This window comes from Perca flavescens, chromosome 23 (assembly GCF_004354835.1).
Source record: "Perca flavescens isolate YP-PL-M2 chromosome 23, PFLA_1.0, whole genome shotgun sequence".
Lineage (NCBI taxonomy): Eukaryota > Metazoa > Chordata > Actinopteri > Perciformes > Percidae > Perca > Perca flavescens.
In genome coordinates, this window is record NC_041353.1 from 26034514 (window position 1) to 26055134 (window position 20621).

Below are 20621 nucleotides of genomic sequence, written 5' to 3' on the forward strand. Positions count from 1 at the left end.
TTTGATATTTCAAGAGTAGGCTACTTTTTCTCGATCTCAGCCATAGACTGTATAATATTAGCACAGGCCGTACAGAAGCAGGCCTTAATGTCAATGCAACAAGTCGGCGACTAAGATCCGTACGAGTATCCAGAGACAGAGTGGAGTTAGCTGTAGCTTAAGACAAGAACGGCTGCGATACAATCATGAAGGCGGACAGCCCAAGAGTGATGGTGCCTGCAGGAATATGCACCTTGCTGAGATAAGAACGTGCCTTTTCAGCACTTTTGGAGTTGGATCATTTTTCTGTTTGTCGGAACACGTGGAGCTGAGAGGCCACAATGCCGAAGATCGTCTATGTTTACGAAGGTGACTCCGTCGTTGTTAAAAGAAAGTTCAGTCTGCTCCTCTCCTTTACCCACCTTTAAAAAATAAATACATCATTGTTTCCATCATATTTTTTTATTTATCAGATTAGACATTCCATCAAGGTCAAAAGTACTGAATATGAAAGACAAACTTTGGGTTTTAGCTACATAAGTTAAGCTTAATTCATTCAAAGGAACGCTTATTAGACTTGCTAAATCAGTATTGCTTTTAACTTTATCTTAATTAGTTCAATTTTAAAAATATTGATTTGGAAATATTTATAATTGTGTAAGCCTACATATGTAGCCTACTGCCACGCCAGAGTGTGGTCTTTTTCTGTTAGTCAGTGCAAAAAAGCCATAATTTAATTGCTATATGCCTGTGAAAAAAAGTAGAATTGAACACTGGCAGTGCCTAAACCTATTCAATTCAACTTTTTTTCCGCACTGCTGTTTGGAGATACAATTTATTCAACGGCATTCACAAAGTTATTGCTGGATGCGTGTTTGAAAGAGACATCTTTCTCAATAGACAAGCTTTGACCATGCGGGGCCCCGACGTCACGCAAACCCCCTGCTGTGTTTTACGCTTGAAGCGGAGAGTGAGTGGAGGAAGAAGGGCAGCCTGAGGGCAACTTTTCGAGTGGAACATCACAAAAATAGCTTTTCGTGCTGTTCGAAAATGGCTCATATAACGAGCGAAGGGGCCGAACAAGATTCTCAGCCGACGTCGGATCAAAACGGAACCGGAGAAGCTGCAGAAACCGGCAAGGAGGGACAGGCCGTGCCGGACCCCAAACAGGAACCGGGCGACAACAACGAGAACAGAGCAGGAATGGACGTGAACAGTGGTCATGGTGCGGCGGTGGAGGACGGGGACAACCTGCTTCGTGTTCCCGACGCCGACAAAGAAACCGTGTTACCGACCGAAAAGACCAACAACGACGACGGGGAACCCAGCAGTAAACTCTCTGAACCGGTGAAAAGTCCCGCACAGGGGAGTTTGGCGAGTGGCACTGATTCCGCACAAGAGGGCTCCCGGGTGCTGAAACAAGAACAAAGAGAGGGGGAGAACGTGTCCTCCTCGCCGCCTGCCGAGCGCACAAAGACCGCGGAGAAAGCCGAGCACGGCACCAAGAGACCGGCCAGCGTGGAACTGACCCCGTCGAATGGAGAGCCGCTCAGTCGGATGGATTCAGAAGACAGGTCTGTTGAAGTAGCTAGTATCGTTAACGTTAAGCAGTATGAAGAGGCCTACGCTGATTTCTAGAACAACCTATGTGATGTGAGCTCACAACACGATGCTAAGTTCAACGTTTTTAACTGTTAGCTAATAACGATTTTGTTTATAGGGTAAATTATTTCGCCTCCGTCGGGCAACCCGGCAAACAGTTTTTGGTTCGGTAAACGTTAGCTGAAGGGTTTGAAAAGGTTCGCTGCGTGTTAAAACAAACGTCCCCCTACGGTTATTCATTAAAGTTTTTTTTTTAAACGGATTTAGAACATCCGTTTTAGGTTTAAACGTTTCGGCAATGTTCCGCGAATCGCAAGATTGTAGGTTCTGGAACGTTATCGTAACCTAACAGGAACGTTCTCGGAGGTGTTTCCATTTGATTATCAACAGTCACTCTGAACTCCTTTTTTTTTTTTTTTTTTTTTTTTTTTTTTTAAAGGGTCATTTTACAACAACATATGGCAAAATGCATTTGTGCATTTATCAGCTCGCAGCTATCCATTCATACACTTGTCTTCATTCACCCGCTGTGTGTCGCGGGGGCAACAGCGTCATCTGACCACGATAGGCGTCCCTTTCTCCTTAACTTGTTCCAGCTCCCACCGGGTGGTCGGCGGGAGCAACCTCCAAGCAACTTTGGGAGATGCAGCTCTCCAGCGTTGTTCCTCCGTTGTTGGCGATCAAGCTTTCAAACAGTAATCCTTTCAATTACTTAACACTTCTACTTAAAGAATCGTAAAACATAGCAGTATCGTATAATTTCATATGTATAAGAAAATTCAGTTAAATAGATGCATGGTAGTGAATAGTTAAGTAATAGTAACAATAATAATTAGTAAAAGTAATCTATATCTATTGAAATAATGGTATGCTCTCTTTTTTGGGGGATTAAAGTAGCAAATTAACAGTCATCTAATTGCATGATTGTTGCTCTTTAGTTTCACAAAACATTGCTGAAAACACCATTTTGGGGGTCAACTGTCACCACGGTTCATTGCAACAATACGCCAAAAGAAATCTAGTTTATCTTTAAAAAACAACTCAGTAAACACAGTTGCCTAGAAGTGTCTGCTGAATTTCTAAGTTTACTGAGCACTTGAATTTCGGGTGGCTAAAAGATAACATAATACAAATCGTGGTCAAAATGAGTGATTGAACTGTATTTTATTCCAAAAATATAAACTGGCATTTTTGTGTTGTATTGTTTTTCCATTAGTCAAGACAGGATGTGTAATTGTGCAGCTCATTTTCATCTTTATGTCCTAAAATCAACTATTTTCTTATGGCTGATGCCTTTCATCAGTTACCATTACAAATAGAAGAATAGATTTGTCATTGCCCAAGCTTGTGTACGACATTTGCTGTGCCATACCTGAATATATAAGTACTAAAAGTCATAAATACACAAATAAATACATAAAATACACTTGTGCACAGTCATCCCAGTCATAACCTAGTAGTGTCAAATCTACTACATCAAAATGCTGTTATTCCCCCTCCCCCACCCCCCCATTCAGAGTCATGTATCATGTTTCTGTCTCTCTGTGTGCTCCTCAAGAACCAAAGTAGTACAGAGTTGTCCAAAGATGTCCATAGATACCAATCCAATGGATTGAATCAGTGCTGTCTAGTAAGTGCCACATAAATGAAGCCTTTGGCTGTGCCTATTCGTTTTTATTAGACGGACAACTATTTCCCTTTGACCACAGTCACAGCCTCTCTGTGTTAACCTATAGACATTTATTTGGAACAGACCCACAAGCTTATATAGTTATCCTATAGCCTCGCATAAAAATGTAAGATAAGATTTGTCTTGGTCTGTTAACGGAGACATTTTCCTTTTCATCGCCTGCTCTAGCAATCGACAGAATAACGCACAACAACATAAAACATCTGTAAGGTCCCCCTCCGGCAGTCATTAAAAAGGACATTATTCCCATACATGCTCCTCAATACATTTTACAGTTCACACATCTATTTTTAATCACAAATGCGATTGAGAGGCTGGCACTGTCGAGCCATGCAGGCACGTCGATAGGAAGTTTACTGCCTCCTTGAAGCTGCCATATAGTCCATCAGAACTGCTCATCAGAGGGTGGAATAGTTTTTTTTTTTTTTTTTTTTTTTTTTTTTTTTTTTGGCATAGTTGTCAGTAAAGAGGCAGACGGGAAACAAGAGTGCGGGGTGCAACAAAGGTCTCCAGCTGGAGTCAAACCTGCAACATTGTGGCTGTAACCAGTCGGCTACCAAGGTGCTAAATGTCTGAGCCATTTCTGTAGCTTTCTGAATCCAACATTCACACCTACTTCACTGTAGCAAATGAACCGAGCAGAACAGTAAACTGTAATTTAATTAATAAGGTCAATGTCGGCACAGATCCCAATCCAATGAATTGAATCTGTGCGTGCTTTAATTGTGTCATTACTTTAATCTGGTTATTCAAAGTAATAGGCCCTGGATGTGAAAAGGGCTCTGGGTGTTGTTTGAAATCCCTATGTCCCCACATCCCCCTTATTCTAAACTTTAAACCTTTCTTGATTCGGTAGAAAGTAAACTTCCCCCTCAAGGATTCTGTGACCGTTTGAAACTGTGAATCATTCAGAGTAGCTGTGATACTGTGGGTTAAATCCTGAACCTTCACCAGATATCATCTAACCACGCTCAGTACATGATCAGTCATGCCAACAAGGTGGGAAATGACTAAACTACCACTGTTGTGAAACCTGTACTGTGCACACCTACATGGCTGCTTGTAAGGTGCTGTATGACTGACTGTACGGTGTTTCCATGGCTGCTTCGGATCACTGGAAGCTCCATAGTTCCATTTTCACTTTGATTACAGGAAAGTTAAACTATAGACCTTTTTCCATAGACAGATGCCGTTGCTCTGGACGGAGACCAGTGAAGGCTATTAGAAGCACTTTTCCGGTGAGCGCTGAGCGTTACTGAGCAGCCTCCAACTGGGAGAGACAACATAGATGTGACGTGAGCAACGTGTCTGAAAGTGTGAAGTCTTCTGGTAGCTGTGCAGAGAGAAATCTCAATCATCCCCAATCTTACAGAGACGGAGAGTGTAGGTATATGTAAGGAGATAACGTAGACACAGGCTAATTATTGATCACTAACATGCTAGTTAACATTAGTAATTAAACTTAAACAGCTAATGTAAGTTGAAACTGCCTGCAAGTTTCTCCTGTACTATACGGTAATTCCTCTACTACACAATCGTTAGCCTATTTTTACAAAAACGTCTGCTATAGAGCCAAAACGTCAGATACAAGGTAATGGAGCTTTTTACACATTGTCGTGTTTCTTTAGAAATGAACAATGAAAAAATAGTCTTGAAACGCTTCAGATGTAAAGTTATTCACTGTCAAAGTGACGTCAAAATGAATACTAGTCAGTGGAATGTTAACGGGAGGTGATCGTTTTGTAGCATCAAAATGGCGCCATAGGAGGTTTGAGTTCTGAAGCAAAGCTTACCCCCTTGCCTTTTTCACAGAAGACATGTTGACTTGTCATATTAGGAAAAGCACAGCTGAAACTGATAACCTTAACGATGGCTCAGTTACATCAAGTGTCCCAGTAAGTTATTTCAGTGAGTCAGCATGCACAATACCAGGACCTCTCCTAAGTGGAATGCAGCCATCAGTAATGGGTTTGAATACACCTGTGCTTTTCCTACTATGACATGTCAACATGTCTGCTGTGAAAAAGCTCTATTGTCCAGTAGTATTCTCCAGCTCCCTGTTGATTTCAATATTTTGCAAAGGTCATCTATTTGTCTATCGGCAAACATTGAAAAAACATGAGTCAGTGTTATCTCATTTCAAGCATCAGTAGCAGTTGCTGCAAATGTTGATGAAAGGGTAAGATGCTGAATGTCTGGAGGAAATGTTTCTAATCAGGTTTCTCCCCTCGAGTTTTGGAAATACCACAGCATATCAAAGCATGATGCGCAAAGCCTTATTCAGATGGGCGTGCTATCAGCTGTTGAGTCATTGTGCCTGAAAACTAGGCTGCCATCCATGTAAAGCTTACCAGTGAAAAACACAGAGAGGCATGTGGGGCTGTGACGGTATAGATGTTTCTGTACCGCGGTGAAGAAGCTACGTATCACCGCAGATTGGTGGTTAATGAACCACTGCAAAAAGTTGTCAACTGTAACATTACCTAACACAATGCAGCGTAGTTCCTTTTTAGCAACAGTTTGCTTTATTTGCCATAGTTTCTCATAAGCATTATATAACTCCAGAGATAGAGCTGCTTACGCCCGTCTCTGGAGCTCTGGAAGCACCAGCCTCCTCCTTTTGACTCCCACTGGGATCAATATATTTCAATAAATTACTTTTGCATGGGGGGCGCTGATTGGTGATTTTGATGACAGACACACACCAATGGACTACACTAGGTGTCCAAAATGAGGGCCAAACAAAACAGTTGAACATGTTTTATAAGCCCATGTTTTCTGCCTTGCCAAAGTTAGGCCATTGCTGACTCTGCGTATACCAACGCGCCGGATGCAACACATGTACATGAAGAATTATGAGAGAGAGAGAGAGAGAGTTATTTTCAATTAACGATTATTTTCCCATTAACAATTTACACAAAACAACTTTCAATAAGGTTTAAATCAACACTGCACTGTTCAAGTAAAATTAATTTTTAGCACAACCTGAAGCCAGATAGGCTATCAATCCAACCACAAAATAAAATCACCTTCAGGAGGAATACAAAATAAAAACTTAAAGTAAACAGAGCAAGTGCAAAAAGACTAGCCTGTATTTGTTTTGTTTTTTAACCGTAGTAGGTCAAATAATGAATATGCTCTTGTTTAACATCCAGGCTCTTCTTCCTTTTAATGTTACAGTAAAAAAGTAATTGACGTTATAAAGGACTGATGAGCTATCTGAAACATTCTGGCCTGGTTGCTACAGATGGGGGAGACAGGATTTTATTTTTAATAAATAAAGTAATGATTAAAAAAAAAAAAATGCTTGATCCAGGGCCTTGTGTGGCCCGGCCCGAGGATAGTGGTGGGACATAGCAGCCCGACCCGGCCCGTGGGTCAAGTTGAGGCCCGGGCAGAGAATCTAAACTCTACTTGGGAGGGAAAGGGAGCAGAGCAAAAAGGTGAGCAGAACTTACGGTGTTCTCCTGACTCAGGGATCATTTTACAAAGTCTACAGACTACCACGCTGTCGTTGGCGTTAAGAGGAAAAGTAGCCTCGTGAGACCGTCCTGATCTCGTGAGCTCCAGTTTTCTACTCGCAGATCAGTCTGGCATCTTGAGATAGAGAAAATTTGGATCAATCAGCGTTCGTTTTGAGGCGGGTTTAGGTGTGACGCAACGAGAAGCGTCTACCACCAACATAGGTGGTGATAGACAGATGGTTTATCCAATCAGCTAACCAGTATCTTCAGACAGTGGTAGCTCTAATTCTGTTAGCCGCTCGCTAATGCTTTTTTCTCTTGGATCCTTCTTTTGGAATATGGACCGGGAACCTGAAATGGTGTCTTTTTATTCGTAAATTCTCGTTACACAAACGGCAAATATCCTTTACTGACATGTTGCTTGCTTGCTGAGCTAACGAGCTATGCTTTGCCTGCAGCAGCAGGGGCTTGTGCTTGTATTTTCATATGCTTCGTTGATCTGATTGGTTGATTTGGCCTGTCTATCACCAACATAGGTGGTATGGTATATGAGGCGCTGTTGCTGGAGGCAGCCATGTTATTTTTTTGATTTCTACGCGTGATGGGTCGACGCAAATTGTTTGTGTCGACGCATTTCCGTAATCGATTACGTCAACGAATCGTCCCAGCCCTAGTGTGAACTACAGTGCAGGGTGGATTCTCTACTCCCAGAGTGACTCATTGTGACGCTATTTTCCAAGCTACCATAGCGGTCATATTTTAACCTAGAAATCTAGACTCATCCTAGCGGCAGCAAAATAATTTTGCAGCCAGGGAGGTCTAGGCACTCTCCGTTGACTTGTGAGCTGGAAAATCCAAACTCTGGTCAGGCCAATCACATCGTGTATAGAGTTGGTGGGCGGGGCTTATGGCTGCTGCTGCTGGGAACAGCGGTCTTCTGGAAGACTCGGAGTTCAGCTTTTCTTTGAGAAAAGAACAAAGAACGGCACAGAAGTCCTTCTTAAAAAAGGAAGATGTGTTCGGAATTTTACCGACCGGATACGGCAAAAGTTTAAAGACCGTTTATCCCGCCCCTCGGATTGAGCCCTGCCAATGGGGAGTTCCCAGACCCAACATCTGGATGTGGGGCTGGCTTGTCAGGCTAGGCATATTTCGTTGTACCTGCGTAAACAAGGTTTTCATGGTAAATCAGCCGCAGAGGCTTTCGCTTCCATTTGTCACTCTGCCTGAGGAGAAACTGCCGCTATACTTGCGCTGTTTATCTGGTTGCCATGACTTCAGGAGTGATGGCGTCATGTCACTGTTCCAGCTGCTCACCATCAAAGGGGAGAGAGAGCGGAACTGTTTGCTTGAGTTCAGTGGAGCAGACGGCTCTGCAGAGACGAGTAATTGCGACTTTATGACCTTTTTAATAAAATGCTTAAGGAGCGGGGGCAACAATTTAGTAATGGTGGTGCGCCGCTGCTAAATGTATATAGCAGAAACCCTGCACTTTTTTCTTTTTGATAAGCAATCCAGCCATGTTCCTGTCATTGTATTTAATATACTGCACTTGAATTAAAGTTGAAAAAACTACTATTTTCATTAAGAACCATTAAAAAAAAATCTATCTTTAAAAAAAAAAAAAGAGATTACAGGCAGTTCACCAGCGGTGCATTCAAGAACCATATTTAATCACAAAGTTACTTCATGAACCTTTGTTTACCAAAGGTTAAATGTTATGCGGTTATAGACAGTTTTTCGTTACTACAGAGAGAAATCATTCCTGCAGCAGCATCAGGTCCACAGGAGCTGCCATGTGCACACATAGACCTCAAAAGGGGCTTGAGCATCTGCCCTTTTTCTTCCTCGAAAGAAAGTGCCCTTTGTTTTTTATATATATATATATATATATATATATATATATATATATATATATATATATATATATATATACATACATACATACATACATACATACATACAGGGCTCGACATTAAGGCTTGTCCGGGACAAGTGGATTTTTTGTAGGACAAGTGGAAGAGAAATTTACTTGCCCCACTGGACAAGTTAAAACTCAAACAAAACGCCACTCATTTCATCAATGTTACCGAATTGAAACAAATACATATTTTACCCCACAATCCCGAGCAGCGGGTCGGCGGGCCGCTAACGTTAGACCCAACCCGCTGTTCAGCGCATTCTCCGAAAGCGAAGCAGCATGAAAGCACGGCGAGCTAGCCGGTGTTAGCTTGCTAACTCCACCTTAACGTTACCTCCTCGCCACATCGTTCACAGAAAACAAGCTGAAAACAGAAGTCACTCGTGGTGATAGCAATGTGCTTTGTGTGGATGAAGCATTATATACGTTATTATGTGCCACTCATTCCGTTTATGTTACAGATTTTACTTTACCGATTTGAAACAAATACATTAACTAACGTTAGACCCAGCAGCAGCGGGAGAGCGGACCGCTGACGTTAGACCCAGCCCACTGTTCAGCTCCTTCTCTGTAAGCGATACAGCATGAAAGCACCGCGGAACCAGCAAGCCAGGCAGCCGGTGTTAGTTAGCTAACGTTAGCATGCTAACTACGCTTTAACATTACCCCGTCCCCACATCGTTCACAGAAAACGAGCCGAATAAAGCTGTCACTCGTGGCGATAGAAGTGTGCTTTGTGCGGATGAAGCATGAAGTTAATTTGACTCTTGACGGCTGGCTCTCTGCCTCGTAACGTTACTAGCTGCTCCGCTACTCGTTTGTAGCGGATTAAATATCAGGTAATAATCAACTGTAAAGTAGCTACACCTTTTTAAAGGATCCCTTGGTAAGTGAAATTGTAGAAAGAAAAAAAAAAAAAAACACGCTGACACCAACATTTAGTGGCAAAATCCATTGTTATGTCTACAAAATTATTTTAGATATAGTATAAGTTCAAGTCACCACTACCTCTGGTCAAAATATTGAATTAGTATCTCAATATATTGACTCAGTATCTCAGAATATAAACAAAGAATATCAAGTAATGAGAAACTATAAAATATTGACTTAATCTCAATATATTGGCTTAGTATCGTAATATATTGACTTAGTAACTCAACATATTGGTTCAGTATCTCAATATATTGACTTAGTAACTCAGAATATTGACTAAGAATCTCAAAGCAATGAGAATATTCAAAATATTGACTTACAATCTCAATATATTGACTCAATATCTCAAAATATCTCAATTGACATAGTAACTTAGAATATTGACTAGGAATCTGAAAGTAATGAGAAACTTTAAAATATTCACTTAGAATCTCAATATATTAACTTCTGCACACCGGCGTGCAAAGTATAATTTTGTATTATGAGTCTGGAGATCCTTTTTTCTTGTTGAAGGGGAAATCTGTTCTTGGGACACATCTGTTCTTGGGACACACACACATATATATATATATATATATATATATATATATATATATATATATATATATATATATATATATATATATATATATATATATATATATATATATACACACACACACACATTATATTCCTGTTTGCACACAGCTTCCCTGTCAAACAAATATATTTCTTGAATTAAAAAATCTAAATCAGATCGGGAGATTAGACTCTCTCTCTCTCTCTCTCTAATAACGTCATCACAAACTCCACATTGATATGTAAATTAGGTGTTAACTAATTACAATGCGCTAATTTTCATTCATTTGACAAGGCAGGTGAGCAGGATAAACAAACTAACTAAAACATACCAGCACAGAACTTTTCCCAGTTAATGAGTTAAGTCTTTCCCCCTTTAAAAGTTAGGTTTAAACTAGGGCTGTCAGCATTAACGCATTAATCGCGATGCGATTTAAGGGTCAAGCATAATGCGTTCATTTTTCTTAATCGCCATTTATTAATTTATTTTACACTTCACTCGGCTTTGCGTCGTGCCTAAAAACGCCCCTTAGCTGTTCTAAAATCACTAGAATCTACGGCCTCTTGCTGCACCTTTACTTATCATTAAGCTGCCATACTGCCTACTGCTGCAGGCATGATGGAGAGAGACAGCAGCAACACCATTCTGAATGGGGAAAAACCGCTGGAATGGAATGTGAACGCTGAGTCGGAGATTCAATGTCATCTTTGCATTGCATGGCTGCTTGGGGCAAAAACCCTTTCAGCTCATCTCCTTGGCCTATGTCTTCGTCTTGCTCGGATTACTGCCGCCATTTCACCAGGAGGGATAAGCTGGGAAACCCGCTTCCTGGTTTACACCTGCTTTTAAGAGGCAGAGAATTTTCACCGCAAAATAGAGGTGTGCTTTCACGGGCGGTTTTTGTACATACTGCGGAATACATAGGCGTACTTTATGCTTCCCATGAATGCATATGCATGACACGGAAAAGCGCAATTTGCCATTTTCAGTTCCCGCGACAGGCAGTCTGCGCTTTCCCCACAGTGCAGCCTGTTTGGACATACCTCGCCATGCTTTTTTATGCGCACGTTGCAAAATAAATGCGCCTGAAGTGGGCGCAAAAACGTTAGTACATCTGGCCCAATGTCTTGTTGAAGACACCTCAGGAAGAAAGGTTTTTAACCATTGGTGGATTCTAAAATATACTGTCCACTTTGGCAGTTTCATCAGACAGCCACATACAGGGGCTTCAGAAAGGAGATAAACGTGACAGTAAATGGCATTTATTGCTATAGAGTTGCCATACCAGTGTTTATCCCTTTCAGGAGCAATCGCATTGAAATTTAAAGAAAAACGAATAAAACGTGATATATACCGTATACAGTCTTTGCTTTAGGCTTCAATAGGGGCCTTTTGAAAAGTGTTTTAACTGTGAAAGTGGCTCACAGAGAAGAGGAACTCAGCAGTGGCCATAAAGAGAGAAAATATGCCCCCTTGGCTGCTCCTTTAACTTTTGGTAATCCTGCTGCGGTGACAGCTGTAAGACTTCACTGTAAGCTTTGTTCCCACACAGAGCAGCGTGGCAGCTGTGTGTGTGTGTGTGTGTGTGTGTGTGTATGTGAAGTACAGTGAATGTGTGCGTGTTTCAGAGGTGTCGGTCCTCTTGTAGGATGTGTGAACACGGCTCCTACAGAGAGCCAGTATGGACAGTGATCAGAGCAGATGGTCAGCTGGCTCGACACACGCACGCAGCACATTATGCAAGCTGTGATCTGCTTACATCGCACACAGTCTGAGCCACAATGGACCTTTGAGATTGCCCACAATTTCCAGATTCATGTTAGTTTCCAGTTTTTAGCCAGATGTTTCCCCTCTAGCAGCCAGTGGTTTCAGTTCACTTAAGTGTACATCTAGCTTACCCAGTGGATTGTGAGCCCCATGTAGGCTGAGTCCTTGGGTAGTGTCCCGGGTTTGAATTCGACCCACGGCCCTTTACTGCATGTCGTCCCTCACCCCCCCCCCCTCCACCCCTCTCTCTTCAAGCTATTCTCTAGCTGAAACTGCTAAACCTCCATTGGGAACTGAGTAATTGTAGTATTGTCTTTCTAATGTCTTCTTTCTAATATGTGTGTCTTGTGTGTTCTCCAGTATCGGCAGCACCCTGATGGACATGGAGAGCACGGCGTCCAGCGGTCGCTCCACCCCGGCGATGCTGAACGGTCACAGCGCGGTGGCGGGGAGTGGCTCGGCACCGGCAGGGGGCAAGTCTCTGAGCTACACGTGCTGCTGGGATCACTGCCAGCTGCTGTTTCTCAGCAGCCCCGACCTGGCCGAACACATCAGAGCCACACATGTGGACGGACAGAGAGGAGGGGTTAGTATGTGTGTGTGGGGAGCTGCCAAGGGTGTGTTTATGTAGTTAGTTTGATTTAGCTTAGGCTCAGCTGTCTAAAATGTCCCTGTTTACATGTGAAACGAAAATCTCTCTCCGCAATGAAACAGATGAACAGTCAGAACTGCAAAATCTCTTCTTCTTCCTTATCCTCTTAGTCAGCAAACGACAATCATCACAGCCAACGTGGTCAGCAGTAGGACAGTCTATTGACTGAGCTGAGTGGTGTTACACTGCTCTGTGGTCACCTATACTGAATTTAAATACAGTCAAATTCATTGGCAACAATAGACCTCTGTCATGTAATGGTCGTCCCAGCAGGACTAGTCTGAAAGTATTTTGTATCTTCAAGAGCTTTTTATTTGGTCTTATATTCAGGCCAATACAGTAACCTCACCACCACTTCTACTGTGTGTGTGTGTGTGTGTGTGTGTGTGTGTGTGTGTGTGTGTGTGTGTCTATTGTGTGTGTGTGTGTGTCTATTGTGTGTCACACAGGTGTTTGTGTGTCTGTGGAAGGGCTGCAAGGTGTACAACACACCGTCCACCAGTCAGAGCTGGCTGCAGAGACACATGCTGACCCACAGTGGAGACAAGCCATTCAAGGTGACAACACACACCTCCCGAAAAAAAACAATGAACTCTATGTACTCACCACGGTCCTTTTTACAGCACGCAGTCAGTGGTGAACCACTGAGATCCGGACCTGTGTTTGACTTCACATCAAACCGGTTTGAAATCTTTACACTGGCCTGACTCTACCCTATACCGTGTTTACACCGGCACGCCAGTATGGACGGTGATTAGTTCTGAAGTAGTCTATATCGTCGTACCGCCGCAGCGCTGTGGAGGAGGGTCTGGCAATGCAAGAGTCGTTCTGAAATGATGCTTAAACGAGCGTGAAGACGGAGATTGTTTTTGTTTTTAAAATAACAAATAAAAGCGTGTTAGCTCCTGACCTTGTACATGATCTGTGTTCCTGCAGTGTGTGGTGGGAGGCTGCAACGCCACGTTTGCCTCTCAGGGGGGGCTGGCCCGTCACGTCCCCACTCACTTCAGCTCACAGAGTTCATCCAAAGTGTCCAGTCAGGGCAAATTGAAGGAGGAGTCTCCATCCAAGGCTGGCCTCAACAAGAGGAGGAAACTCAAGAACAAACACAGACGCTCCCTCCGTAGGTTCAACACACACACACACACACCAGACAGACACACACACACACACACACACACACACACACACACACACATATCCAATACATTTTCACATTGTTCCATTTTTATAGATAAAGGCATATGTTTGTGGTTTTTCTTCTTTAGCCTTCTATAACATTTAATAAATAACCACGTATAGTCTTTTTAGGAACCTAACTTCTTAAGTATAAAATGCTTTATTCTTTGGATTGCAGACAGACATTTAATACAAAGGGTTCTGGATTCAGAATGCAGGACAACAATTTGTCACGCCCCTCCTCCTGATGGGATGGAGGCTCTGATTGGTCAATAATCGGACACGGAGCTCTCTGATTGTATTGTGCTTCGTTACAACTGTTGCTGAGGAAAACTTTGACTGTTGCTGCGTGAAAGTTCTATGCTTTGACCTAACTTTATTTGGTAACGAGATGATCTCATCTCCCGCAATAACAGTCTTAGTTACACACACATTTCCTGTACAGGGCAAGTTGATCTTCGCCCTCTATAATAGGTTCTTGTACATTAACATACTTTTTTTAAGATGATTTTTCTGGCATTTTCACCTTCATTAAACAGATGCCAGTGTAGAGCAGACTGGAAACGGGGGAGAGAGAGAGAGGGGTAAGACATGCAACAAAGGTCCCATGGCTGGAATTGAACCGGGGACGTCGTGCTTATGTGGCATGTAACCATTGTAACCCTGATCATAAGAGAATATTGTCTTTGATTAAAATCAATACAAATAGATTCTGAAATGATTATGTAAATAACACAATTTCCTTCAACACATATGTAAACGCACACTTAAGTGATAGACAAAATGGTCATAGGGTCACTCAATTGCACGCACACATTTTATTATATCCATATATTTATTTCGTTTATATTTTTGTTTATTTTTTAAGTCTGTACTATTCAAAATATTTTTTTATTTCCAGCCCGACCACATGACTTCTTTGACGCTCAGACCATGGACGCCATCCGCCATCGAGCCATCTGCCTCAACCTGGCAACACACATCGAGAGCTTGGGCAACGGACACAGTGTGGTCTTCCACAGCACGGTGGGAAACACACACACACACACACACACACACACACAGTCGCCGCCATATGGCCATCGTATTGCAAAACTCTGTTGGTTTTGGGAAAACATCACCAAAAAAAGTTTTGAAGAAGATTTGGATGGTGCAACAACAGAGGCCTGCTTGGTTCTTTCAGGGAATGATTGTAAAGATTTAATAAGAATACACTACGGGTCAAAAGTTTGGCACTTAGACATTTCCATTCCACTCCATTATAGACAGAATACCAGCTGAAACATTGGAGAACCCTTTTGCAATTATGTAAGCACATAATGTAATCTGAAAACTGCTGCCCTGATTAAAAAAAAACAATGCAACTGATCTCAGCAGGTATTGTGTCTGGAATAGAGTGGAATGGACATTTCTAAGTGACCCCAAACTTTTGACCGGTAGTGTATGTTTAGGACATTTCCTCTCTAACTGGGACGTTTTGGGACTGATTGGTGGGATTGCTGTGGATGAAGTACACATGGCAGAGATACACTGGTAAGAGCCAATGAGGTTTAACCATGTATCAGCAAATTTAAATATCTCACGTTACTGTAGTGTGTCAACAGTTAACTACATTTAATATTGGATGTGGCGTTTTCTTTTACGAGGTGCAAATGTTGCACCAAAACCAGTTCCTTCCTGAGACTATTTAACAGAGCCAGTAGCTGCGTCTGGAGCTTAGCACCGCCCAAGATCGTTGTGATTGGTTTAAAGAAATGCAAACAACCCAGAGCGTTTTTTCTTTCTCCTATCCCAGAATGCATGTGTTGTATAGCCAGACCTTACTCCACCATGCTGTGGAGATAGGTCTGCCAATGTGAGACTACTTGAAATCATACAGAAATCCAATTCTCGGAAATTTAATCTGTCTAATGGAAATTTATTTCCATGCCTGTGTATTTTGGTATGTTCAGGTAATAGCCAGGAGGAAAGAGGACTCTGGGAAAGTGAAGGTCTTGTTGCACTGGACACCTGAAGACATGTAAGTCCTGTTTTCTCATCTCCTCTAATCACTCTCTCCCTGTCTTCACTTCCTCCCCCGGCTCTGCCTCCCAGTTACGTCTAGAAAGTGGACTAGACTCTCTTCTGGTTTCATTAAGCTGCTGCTTTTAAAGGGTTAATGGAGATGAGATGGTGGGAGTGGCTTTTATTAGATCTACCCCCAACTCAAGATCAACTCTGTATTCAGATTTTGCATAGAGCACTACCTAGGCAAGAGCAGGTCAAATGCAGTTTTCCACTGTTTGCTGAAAGGAAAACCTCAATATGTCACATGTGAGAAGAAATCTAATTAAGTGTGATACTGTGATCCACAGTGCAGATGTGAGCTTCCATCCAATAAGTGTAACTGTATTCTTGACTGTGTGTCAGACTGCCAGATGTGTGGGTGAATGAGAGCGACAGACTGCAGCAGAAGACCAAGGTGGTTCATCTGTCCAAGCTGCCTACAGACACAGCTATACACCTGGACCCCAACATCTACAGGTGTGTGTGTGTGTGTGTGTAGGTGTGTGTGTGTGTGTGTGTGTAGGTGTGTGTGTGTGTGTGTGTGTAGGTGTGTAGGTGTGTGGGTGTGTGTGTGTGTAGGTGTGTGGGTGTGTGTGTGTAGGTGTGTGTGTGCGCGCTTGGTAAAAATAAAACACCAGAAGAAAATATTTCATCCTGTGAAGGGCTCATTCAAAATACAATTTTTCCTTCAAAAACAATCCAAGGACTTGCAAAATGAAAGTGCCTTTAATTTCTTTGTCTGTGTGACCAAAAGTAAATATCTTAACCTCCCCCCACAGGATGTTCTTCTAACCACCTCCAGGGGAGCGCCACTGTCACTTCCTGCTTATCTAACCTCAAGGAGGAGATTGCCTCCTTTTCTCTTCGTCTCCATCTCTACGTTCCTCTTCTCCCCTCCACCGTCTCCCAGAGGATGCTGGGAGTTTGCTGACTTATTTGTCATGGCTGTCTGCGGCCACCAGTGTTTTCAGCATTAGGTGCTGAGTTTACAGGGGGCATGAAGGGGGAGATGTTGCTTGTTTTAGGTAACACGACTAGACTGAAAACTAACTGACAGAAGTGTAACTGTAGACAGACACGTGTAGAGAGAAGCTGTCTTTGTAAATACTTGAGATTTGTAATATATTTTTATACTTTGAATTTTTTTACTGTAGATAGATGTTTTTTTTTCTGCCAAACGTTTTTAAATAGATGTTTTAAAAACTGATGATACTGGTCATGTGCATATAGCTGGCATTTCTCTGGTTTGATGTCATTAAACTTTTCCAACCTACGCTTAGGCTGAGTGTTTGGTTCTTACACTAGTCTGGATGTGGAAGTGGAATAGATGGATGTCGTGGATCTAGACTATTCTTACAGCAACAATCAGGATCAGGTATGTGTTGGTTTACAGGGGACATGCATTAACACTGAAATTATAAGAACACATCTTAAAATGAAGTATGGCCACTTTGTTCTTCCATAAGATATCTATTGTGGAGGCACTGGGGAGCTCACCTGGTTGAGCATGTGCCCCATGTACAAAGGCTCAGTCCCTACCGCCGCGGCCGTGGGTTTGACTCCGACCTGTGGCCCTTTGCTGCATGTCATCCCCTCACTCTCCGCTTTCCTGTCTTAAGCTGTCCTGTCAAAAAGGCCTGAAAATGCCAAAAAATTATTTTAAAAAATGAAAAGAAATACTGTATTGTGGTCATAAGTAGCCTGCAATGTAAAACAAACTGGTTGATTCAAGCATGTGCTACTGAGTATATCAATGGGATTCAGGCAGGTTGTCTGTAGGTCCAGTTAAACATGGGAGGGTTTAAAAAAAAAAAAAAAAAAAAAAAAAAAAAAAAAATATATATATATATATATATATATATATATATATATATATATATATATATATATATATATATATATATATATATATATATATATATATATATACACGCATGCACAAACAATAAGGGGTACAATAAAAATAAAATATTAAATAAAATAGGTCCTGCCTCACTGTATAACACATTGTTTGTCCTGAGGTCAAAGAAAAGCTGTGCAAAAACCCCCATTAATCCTGCCTCAAAGGTTTATGTAAAAAACTAAACCTTGTCTATGCTTTTTTTAATAAATCCTAAAATCTTTTACATCTTGTCAATATGCATCTTGGGCAACTTTTTTTATGGACAATCTAGTGTTTTATATTGCAAACGTAATTATATAATCGTAATCATTATGTTGTTTTTCATCACGCTATGGCTTAACGTTAAGTACACGCGTAAATGGTGTAACGTCATATCACACTGAATAGTTGTAGCATGTATGTTGTGTATAAAAAACATTGACATATAAAAACTATATATATACAGTATATATATATACTAAATTACATAAAGCACTACCCCAAGGATTTGTCCTTCTAACAAGAAATATTTTGGCATACTATCCGATACAACCACAATTGGCCCCACTATCAATTCAAGGGTTCTCTATTCTGGATAAAAAATGCACTAACCACTTTATTAAAAATTGTTTTATTGATTATCTTTACCCTAAAATGCATAATAAAAATAATATACTACAACAATTTGATAAAGTTTCAATCACTAAACTAAGAACAATTTATCTAACACTCCCTATTTCTCCTAAAGTGAAAGAAATACATTTCAAAGTAATGAACAACATTTATCCCTGTAAAGAATTACTGAGACTTCGCTTTGGTATAGATGATAATAAATGTACATTCTGTGAAAATGATGTTGAAACTACGGACCATAGGTTTTTCTCATGTAATGTGATACAGACATTTTGGTGTGATATACATACAGTACATGGGTTAAGCAACAGACGTCTTCATTCCCAACCTCTTTCTCCTGTGACGAAATAACATTTGGATTGATATTGCAAACCAACGGTGTTGAGCTCTGTACTTATACAATTGTATGTCTAGCTAAATTCTATATTCACAAATGTAGAATTATGAAATCCTCTCCCAAATGTTGTTTTTTTAAATGAATTTAAAATGTACTTGAAATCCTTAAAAACTCTGAAAAGTCCTAAAGCACAAAACATATATGATACCCTAAAACAATTCCCAACTGAGATTAATAGCTGAACAATGACTGGAATCCCTTTTTTTTTTCCTCTTTGTTTTAATGTTTGAATGTCTCTTCTCCCTTAATAACCATCCTTACTTTTGTTAATAAGACTACATGTATATTTCCTGTTTGTATTAAGTGCTGCTCCATCTGGCTATATTTTCCTCGTATCCCGCTTTGTAATAACGAGTTTTATGCAGCCATGTTTGTTTGTAAATCTTAATATTTCAATAAAAAAAAAAAAAAAAAAAGGCTCGTTATGAGCCAGATCTGCGCAGAATGGATCACCGGCGATCGCCGCCCAATGCATGCCGGTTAGATTCTTGTCCGACTTGATCCCATAGACATATATCTTGATCCCGACTTGCTCTGACGTCATGCACACGTGGGCAACGATAATCTCACGAGACCAAGGCGGCAGCAGTTCTGAGACGCAGGTTTTTTTTTTTTTTTAATGCGAAATATTTCTGTTACAATTTGTCAAAACAAATAGATTGGACTTGTCGAACACAACTCATTTCGTTACAGAACATGTTTTCATAAAAGATAAGAAACATAAGAAAGAAAAAGAATAAAAAAAGAATAAAAATAACAAAAAGGTACATAGCCAGAGTATCATACATTAAATATCAGTTAAATTAATTATAAAGTTAAATCAGATAAGCATTGCATACATTTTGATGCTGATTTACCCTCTAATCCAGAAATACAATCTATATATTTTTTAAGTCAAGTTTAAAGACATTGAAATTATTCGATTTATGAATAAAGAATTTTCCAAGCAAAATTATTAAGTTGACTATATATTGTACAGAGGAGTTGGAGTCAGAAAAGTAAAACAAGATATCAAAATTAGATAAATGTATGTTTGAGCCAAGTTGTCCATTAATGAAACCTTGTATATCATTCCACAGAGAAGAGCTATGTGAACAGCTATAGAATAAATGGTCTATTGTTTCTGTTTCCATAAAGCAAAAGCTGCATTTTTCATCTACGGTAGGGATAAATTTAGAGATAATCTTGTTACAGGGGTAAAAAAGGTGAAGAATTTTAAATATTTATTTTACTTTGTAATTAAAAACCTATGTGGGTTACTCCATGCTCTATTCCAGTTAATATTTTCATATAAGGGGGCCCATTTGTATCTGGAGGCAGAGATAGATTTTGCACATAGAAGTTTTTGTATTTCTGAGACGCAGGTAGCGCAGTTGCTTTTTATCAACTGCAAGAGCCAGGCGGACGCAGGCGGACCCAGGGCATGCTGGGAAACGCCGGCCTCTCAGCTGATCGAACAACTGATTGGTTCAGAATCGACTCAACATGATGACGTTTTATATAAACTTTTTTATTGATTTTTAATCGGAGGGATTTCAACTGCTATTTGTCTGCTTTAAAAGCTTACTCTGTACAGAACACCTGCTGTGAGGCTGATAGTTACGTTTAGAAATCAGAGAGACTAAATCTGTTCAGGTTATGGATCATCTACAGTCTGTTGGTAATTAAAATCAGCAACAGATCGCATGTAGAGAATTTTGACAGCTACTATGTCATAATAAAATCAACTGGAGACTGTGTAGGAGCTGATATATGAGTCTGATAACATTTTATTAAATCGGAATCGGACCACAGTGTTTGTGTCACTTCCTGTTCAGCCTGAATGCTGCTGGAATCAGCTGGAAAACTGTCCGACTTGAGAGCGGACTTTTGTCACCGCCCCCCCCGCTGCTGCCGCCTGCTCTCGTCTACTTTACA

General features: G+C 40.9%; 1 protein-coding gene across 3 annotated transcripts; it reads left to right on the forward strand.

Moving 5' to 3' along the window:
• Window positions 1-784: 784 nt before the first annotated feature.
• On the forward strand, window positions 785-17071 carry aebp2 (AE binding protein 2). Of its 3 annotated transcripts, none has more exons than XM_028570158.1 (9): window positions 785-1553; window positions 12276-12501; window positions 13017-13124; window positions 13504-13690; window positions 14286-14390; window positions 14648-14772; window positions 15699-15766; window positions 16156-16269; window positions 16572-17071. In XM_028570158.1, the coding sequence occupies exons 1-9, from the start codon at window positions 1030-1032 to the stop codon at window positions 16582-16584; spliced, it is 1470 nt and encodes a 489-aa protein (XP_028425959.1). In that variant the 5' UTR covers window positions 785-1029; the 3' UTR covers window positions 16585-17071. The 3 variants fall into 3 exon arrangements, with proteins under 3 accessions (XP_028425959.1, XP_028425960.1, XP_028425961.1); XM_028570159.1 differs by having other exon boundaries at window positions 802-1553; window positions 14286-14330; XM_028570160.1 differs by lacking the exon at window positions 14286-14390 and having other exon boundaries at window positions 806-1553.
• The last annotated feature ends 3550 nt before the right edge of the window (window positions 17072-20621 follow it).